This window comes from Austrofundulus limnaeus, unplaced genomic scaffold (assembly GCF_001266775.1).
Source record: "Austrofundulus limnaeus strain Quisiro unplaced genomic scaffold, Austrofundulus_limnaeus-1.0 Scaffold43, whole genome shotgun sequence".
In the NCBI taxonomy this organism is placed as follows: Eukaryota; Metazoa; Chordata; class Actinopteri; order Cyprinodontiformes; family Rivulidae; genus Austrofundulus; species Austrofundulus limnaeus.
Genome location: NW_013952445.1, coordinates 346080 through 353167, shown reverse-complemented (window position 1 = coordinate 353167; position 7088 = coordinate 346080). Strand labels below are relative to the sequence as shown.

At 38.1% G+C, this 7088-nt stretch overlaps 1 protein-coding gene across 2 annotated transcripts in view; it reads right to left on the bottom strand.

Moving 5' to 3' along the window:
• The window catches only part of atrnl1b (attractin-like 1b), an 85209-nt gene that overhangs the window by 38032 nt on the left and 40089 nt on the right, over window positions 1–7088 (bottom strand). The window contains exons 21-24 of one of the 2 annotated variants that reach the window (XM_014007589.1): window positions 5857–5909; window positions 3494–3588; window positions 3200–3278; window positions 696–853 (exon numbers count right to left, since the gene is read on the bottom strand). In XM_014007589.1, coding sequence (XP_013863043.1) covers window positions 696–853; window positions 3200–3278; window positions 3494–3588; window positions 5857–5909 — 385 coding nt within the window. Of the gene's footprint in view, window positions 1–695; window positions 854–3199; window positions 3279–3493; window positions 3589–5856; window positions 6055–7088 lie in introns of those variants that run through there. The other variant, XM_014007590.1, reaches the window with a different exon arrangement.

The following is a 7088-nucleotide window of genomic DNA, read 5'->3' as shown; positions in this document are numbered from 1 at the left end:
GTGCTATGCAACAGAGTGGAAACATTTAATTATAACTCAGTTTTGCTGTTAATCCTTGAAGGTTTGATAGTTCCACATTAAATACAGTGTTTTGTTTGCTTCACATTGTCAGAAACTTTTGTTTTTTCTGGAAACCTGACACCACTAAAAACAAATATTTCTCTGGTGTTCATTTTTCTACTGATCTACTAATTAAATCCTCAGTCACGTTTATTCAAAGAGAGTAAAACTCTTAGATACACTAAATTGCCAAAAGTATTTGCTCACCTCTCTTGACTCACATATGAGCTTAAGTGACATCATTCCTAATCCATAGGGTTCAATATGACGTTGGTCCATCCTTTGCAGCTTGAACAGCTTCAGCTCTTCTGGGAAGGCTGTCCACAAGGTTTAGGGGTGTCTATGGGGATTTTTGACCATTCTTCCAGAAGCTCATTTGTGGGTTCTCATGCTGATGTTGGAAAGAAGGCCTGGCTCTCAGTCTCCACTCTAATTCAGGCTCAGGTCTATCAGGTTGAGGTCAGGACTCTGTGCAGGCCAGTCAAGTTCATCCACACCACACTCTGCCATCCATGTTTTATGGACCTTGCTTTGTGCACTGGTGCAGTCATTCGGACGGGTGAGCAAATACTTTTGGCAATATAGTGTATCTTTGTAAATAATGCTTTTGAATGAGTCACAGACACAGTCCTTACCTGGATCTTGATTGGCCAGGAGAAATTACTAACGTACACATAAAAGGTAATGTTAGGGTTGCTTCGAAAGGTGAACTTTTCGCAGGAGAAACTGTCTCTGTAATCCTTGATGTTCGTTTTGGACACAATGGGCACCTCCTCTCCAGAGATTGTTCCAGCTGTTGGGAGAAAGAGTTCATTTTCAGCACAATGTCATTTAGCTTTCAAACAGCTTACACACAGAGCTGGGGAGCTGCTTTGGCTGCAACATGTTATTATGAATGCATTAATGGATTTATTTAGCCATTTTGAACAACAGGGAACCACTCAAGGGCAATCATCATTATTTCCCAACTGCATTTAACTTATTTTCCAATGACAAAAAAAAGTATTACATAGTGTGAAGCATTATTGTGGAAACACACACACCTTTTTTATTTGGTTTCAAGAGAAAAGCTCAGCTTGAAAAAAAAACAACAACAAAAATGTTGGAAATCACACAAATTCGCACCATTTTAGTATGTTTGATCTCAAGAATTTGAAGTGTTTACACAAGGCAGATATCAAAAACCAGCTTACTATAAACTAGAGTTACTTGTTCGGGTCTGTTTATTTTCTGTATTTCAATGTTATTTTATCCAGCTGATTGTGACAATGGCTTAAATTCTTAATACCCATAATAATACCAGTAATAATACCCAAAAGTAATATTGTTGGTTTTTTTTTTTTTTTTTACTAACACTCTATAAAAATTGTCAATTTCCCATCTGTTCGAATGTTCCAAGTCATTTCTCATTCTTCTTCATGTCAGTGGTTTCGCAGCATTGATATTCCAACCCACAGCTCTGAAACAAAAGCAGTGAAAATGACAGCTTGAATGTGGCTACGTGAGCATGTTTATCTTAATTGAAATCACACCCCGCCTCCCCCCCACTTAAAGGCGCCTCGCGCACTTGTCAATTGTGAAGAGGGCTCCTATTCCTTCTGAGACACAATATCTTCGCAGGAGAAAGGGGACCCAACTTCAAATATTAATGACGGTGCTCTGAAAAGGTTAAGGTGGCGAGGAGGAGCGCGTGAGGTTAACGTGTTTTAGTAGCCAGAAAATGTCAGTGTTGTGGCGAAGGGAGAGAGGGACAGATGACTTGTGAGGAAGGGAGGACAAAAGATAAACAGTGGCACTGGACTGCAGTGTCCTTGGGTGTCTCTCCTCAGGAGACCTGTAGCATGTATTCAATAGTGACACCACGAACACTAACAAGAGAGGAGTAGTAATGTTGGTGTCCTCCCTTTTGCCAAAATTTCAAACCTTTTCTGGAAGTTAATCATTTCCTTTGGTGTAGAAAGTGACATATTAACATTTCGCACAACATTCTGTATTTTAGCAGCTCAACCACTATCATCTAAACCAAGGTGGACATCAAGAGCAGTGAGCATCTATTTAAATCCAAACCTTAGCACCAGGAGTGAATGAGGTCGATAAGACTGACCAAATACACTGCCTGCTCAAAAAAAAAAAAGTGGCCATCTGGATTTAACTAAGCAAATAAGTTGGTCAAGTCTAGGTTCCACAACAGTATTTGCTCAATAATGAGGTCAGTTGACTATACTGAATGACCAGTTTATTTTATAAATGGATTTTTTCTTCCCTGACGGCACGGGCATCTTCCAAAATGACAATGCCAGGATTCATAGGGCTAGAACTGTGAAAGAGTGGCTCAGGGAGCATGAGACATCATTTTCACACATGGATTGGCTCCATAGAGTCCAGACTTTAACCCCATTGAGAGTCTTTGGCATGTGATTTGTGCAGCGGTCAGATGCTACCATCATCAATGCAAGATCTTGGTGAAAAATAAATGCAACACTGGATGGAAATAAATCTTGACGTTGCAGAAGTTTACTGAAACAATGCCACAGCAAATGTGTGCCATAATCAAAGCCCAAGGTGGACCAACAAAATATTAGTGTGTGACCTTTTTTGGTGGCAACTTTTTTTGGCCAGACAGTGTATATTATGCATGAAAGATCGGAATCCTTTGTGATGCTGAGATAGTGCACAATAGAGCTGCACAAAATTTAGAAAATCTATTGTCGTCACAACATCAGTGAGGACAATATTAACATGGCAAAGGACTGAAATAGATAAGCTGTTATATCTCAAATACCATCATTTATGTTCAGAATGTTAATATATTTTGATCAATCCAATGGACCTTCTTGTCCACACCTGGTTTACATATTAGTGGTAACAGAAAAGAATGTGAGAAGTAAAGTAGAGTTTATCACAACAGACTTTATGATCAATATATTAAACAGAAAGATCACACATTGACCAAATATCTAAACAATAAAGTTTAGATATTTTGTGGATCCATATTCAACATATTATTACAGTTAATCTGTAAACTCAAATTACCACAAAACATTTTTATTGGAGTGGTGATATTGAGAAGTTTAATTCTGATCAATATGAATAATTTTTGCAACAAGGCTCTTCTATAACAAAAGAACTGAAACTCTACCTGTTGACCCCACCGACCATGTGATGTTGAGGTTGAAGTTGTTTGATGCATTGATGGACATGTCCAAGTTCTTGTTTGCCTTTAAAAAAAAGTTAATTCAGAAAACCTGTACAACAAAAGTTCACCCAAAAATGCTTTAAAGGACATCAATATGTAAGAAATAAAGGATATTTTTAAAAAGATTTAAGCACAACTCAATGATTATTATTATTGTTAAACAGGACTGGATGGTGTGTTTCTGCTCTACAAAAGAAAACAACAGTCATAATATATTCCTTCTATTTAAGAAGTTACCTGCTCAGGTGAGGCCATGAAGTTAATGGCAGTGTAGTGATTATCATCTTCTTGAATGAGGCTGAATGTGAACTGGTAGTCGATCAGGAGATTATCTAAAACACACACACAAAAAAAATCTATCTCAGCTGCAATATATGGCTTTGTGAACTCTTAATGGTTTAGAAAAGCCCATACATTGTAATAGTTGAGCGTTAAAAGGCAATGCAGTTCATAGTAGTAGGCTTTGGCAGTATGACATTATTGTGGTATTCTTCGGCATTGAAAGATGGTGATGGCATCTAAAAAACGATGGTATATTAATCTTCAGCAGCCTATTTAAATGACCTATTCAAATTGATCTAGACAGAAAGATAAGACTTCTTTGAGACTCTTTTTCAAGTTGTGTCAAAAGTAGAAACTAAACTATACATCAGTTTTTTTATTGTGTTTATAGGCCAAATAAAGCCGGAGTTATGATAAACAGCATACGCCACTTTTTTTTCTGAACAAGACCATTGTTTTTGATGCGCGTTGCAATGACAGGCAGAAGGAAACACTATAGTTTCACGGAAAAAAACAGCTCAATCTGCTCTCAGTCTCATCCTCCTCGAGCTAAAAAAGTATTCTGACCAAGGCCCAAAGTTATTTGACAAGTGCCAAAAAATCGAAAGGAAGAAGAAAATATAAAGACGCGCAAGCTGAATGAAGTTCAGTGGCGATGGAAAGACAGCAAGAKCAGGAGAAGGTAACACATCCCCATGACCCGCCCCTTTCCACGCCACCCCAGTAATACTAGGGGTGCTCCGATTTTCCGAATTTTCAGAGATGAGAGATTTGCCGGAACTTGGATAAGATCAGTGGAAAACACTGGATTCTCCTCTACCTCTACTAAGGTCTAAAAATCAGCCGTTGTCCCCTTTTGCTCTGCTGTGAGCACTACCTAGTGCCCAGTGTGTCCAGTTGCAAGTTTGTATTGTTTCAAGGGTGTTGTTCAATGTTTTTCAAAAAAACAAGATTGGAACACTGAAGATGTACAACGGCCAGAAAACTGCAATCGGTACATCCCTATACTGCGATATTATCTAAAGATAATATGTCGGTATAAACAATATCAGTAATTTACTCGCTATTAAACAACCTTTTATGCTGCAGTCATTAGAGAAGTACTCACTACTTGTGCATTTTGGCATATTCCATGTATAGTTAACCAGTGTTATTTACATGTATGAGTTGTTGTGTACAAAGCAATAATCTACACAACATGCAGGTTTGCAACAAATTTGTATCACGAATGTTTGTTTTCTGTGTGAGACAGTAGGTGGCATTTTGACAAGAAAATGCGATTACATTCGCAGACTTGTTTGTATACATTTCTGTGAAAGTGAAATAAAAGTAATTTTCTCCTGTGATCCGACTGGCAGTATGTCATTTTGTACACGCACAGAAAATTGTAGTGTGCGACTACTGCTAGAAACTTTTTAAAGATTGATGGTATTATTTGTAAAAGTCACTGAACGGAAAACAGAAATACAAACAAAAACATAATTTAATGACAGGAAATTTTGCTAATACAAAGTATGAGCAAGCTGAATACGTTTGTGCAATCTGTGCATCTGTGCTTAGTGGCCTTTTTTGTTTGCAGGGGGTGTCATGTTTGCAATGCTGCGTAACAAAGCTCAAGGAGTTCCAGTGGTGTCCAGAGGTTAAAACAAGCTTTGGGCTTTTTAGTTTCTTGTCTTCTCATCCTCGGCGAGCCTGTTGTCAGGCTATGACATTTTAAAAAGGAACAAAACCTTGGCAAAGGCTCTRATGTCAGTAGAAAAGTGCTGAAAGGCAGATAACAAATCACCAAGTCCAACTGTGGCAGCGTGAAGGACACTTCATCGTGCAAGTAAACAGAGACATACCAAACACCACCATCTACAGTACACGCAGATACAGAAGCAGACTTGGGCCACCGCTTGGCACCAAGTGATAGCTTTATGTAAGCACTTTGACAGGTTTTCCTTTTGCTTTACGAGTCACTTTATCATTTAGTCAACTTTCGGAATGAATTAATGAATAGGTGCGTGATTAAGTGAGCAGACAAGTGGAAAAATTTGACTCCACTGTCTCCTTGATTAGCTCAATCACTCACTCACTCTGACGCACTTGACATTTTCGCGACAAGTCATCCTGTCACTGAACAAGCGCCCCTGGTGCCAAGGTGCTAAGATGCACCATCTGCCCCGAGCGGAAGAGTGCAAGTGGTGCAAGTGGCAAAGTAAAAAAGGATGAAAGACAAGCAGCGAGAGAAATAGCCCCTAATGTGTGCATGTGTATGTGTGAGAACATATGAGCTGTCTCCTTAGAGTGTAGCTGTCCGCTTGATAATTACTCACAGTAACAGGTTCCTCTGAGTGGATTGCCAAGGTAACGGTTTTCTGAGTCACATCTGCAGAAAACAAAAAAGGAGACAACAAGAGGTAGATRAGTGCTAACAGGCTGAGAGCAAACATGCCTCTTACTGGGTGTTGTGTACACCAAGTGCCAACACATGAGCTCCTCCAGCTGGTGGTGCCTCATCGAGACTCTTAGTTCTGACAAAAAAAAAAAAGGATCAATGTGATAAGTTTGTAAGTTTATTGGAATTTCTTGAACTTTTGTTTATCAAAGCAACAGAGCAACATGAAACAGGAACTACAGACCAAAGAAAAAGCTTTTCATAGGAATAATATAGAAAAGACAGCAATTCTTACGTTTCAAAAGATCCACAACTAGTGGGTGGAGAACAAAAAGTTCAAAACGAGCTGTGAAAGGTCCACAGCTAATCCAAGTTTAAAGACGTGGATTTGATTATCAGAGCTACACATTGATTTCTTCACACTGCTTAGAGCTTTTAACCTTAAAAATAAGTATTAGGTTTTTCTACAAAGCAGCCATCTGAAATGATTCATGCAGAAGTCATTTGGAGAGCAGCAAGAGGGCTTGCTTTTATATGCTGTTCAGGGTCAACTTTTTCCTTCTTGGACTCGCTAAAACAAATGTGTAAACGAGTAAGAAGACTGAGGTCATAATGACCTGGAACTATCAAATAAAGCTAAAAGATAACGTCTCAAAATATCTACTAGAACAACAGAATCTGTTTCAAGTAGGGCTGTGAGATATGGTGGGAAAATGTATCAATATTAGTGTTTCACATCAATCAGTATCAATAATTATTGATTAGTTTTTTTGTTTTGTTTTGTTTTACTTATTTGAAATAAGGAGCAGGAGAAAAAAAGAACAGTTAAAACTGCCAAACTGGTGATGTGAAATTTCCTCTTTTATGATTTCTCAGCCTAGATCCCCCAGAATGCCATGTGGTTCTGAATCAGAGATCAGTGAAATTATTAACTTTTAATTGTACATATATTTATTGATGATATGTCTATCACGATATATATCATTTTCTATTGATATTGATGACGTAATAACATATATTGATATAGTTTTATTGCACAGCCCTAGTTTCAAGCTCAAGTAGCCAAACGGCAGAAAAAAAATCTCTCTTTTATAACCCTAAAACATGATTGACACTTATTTTATCCTTATTCGTGAAATGTTTTTCAGGCTAAATATATATATATATATA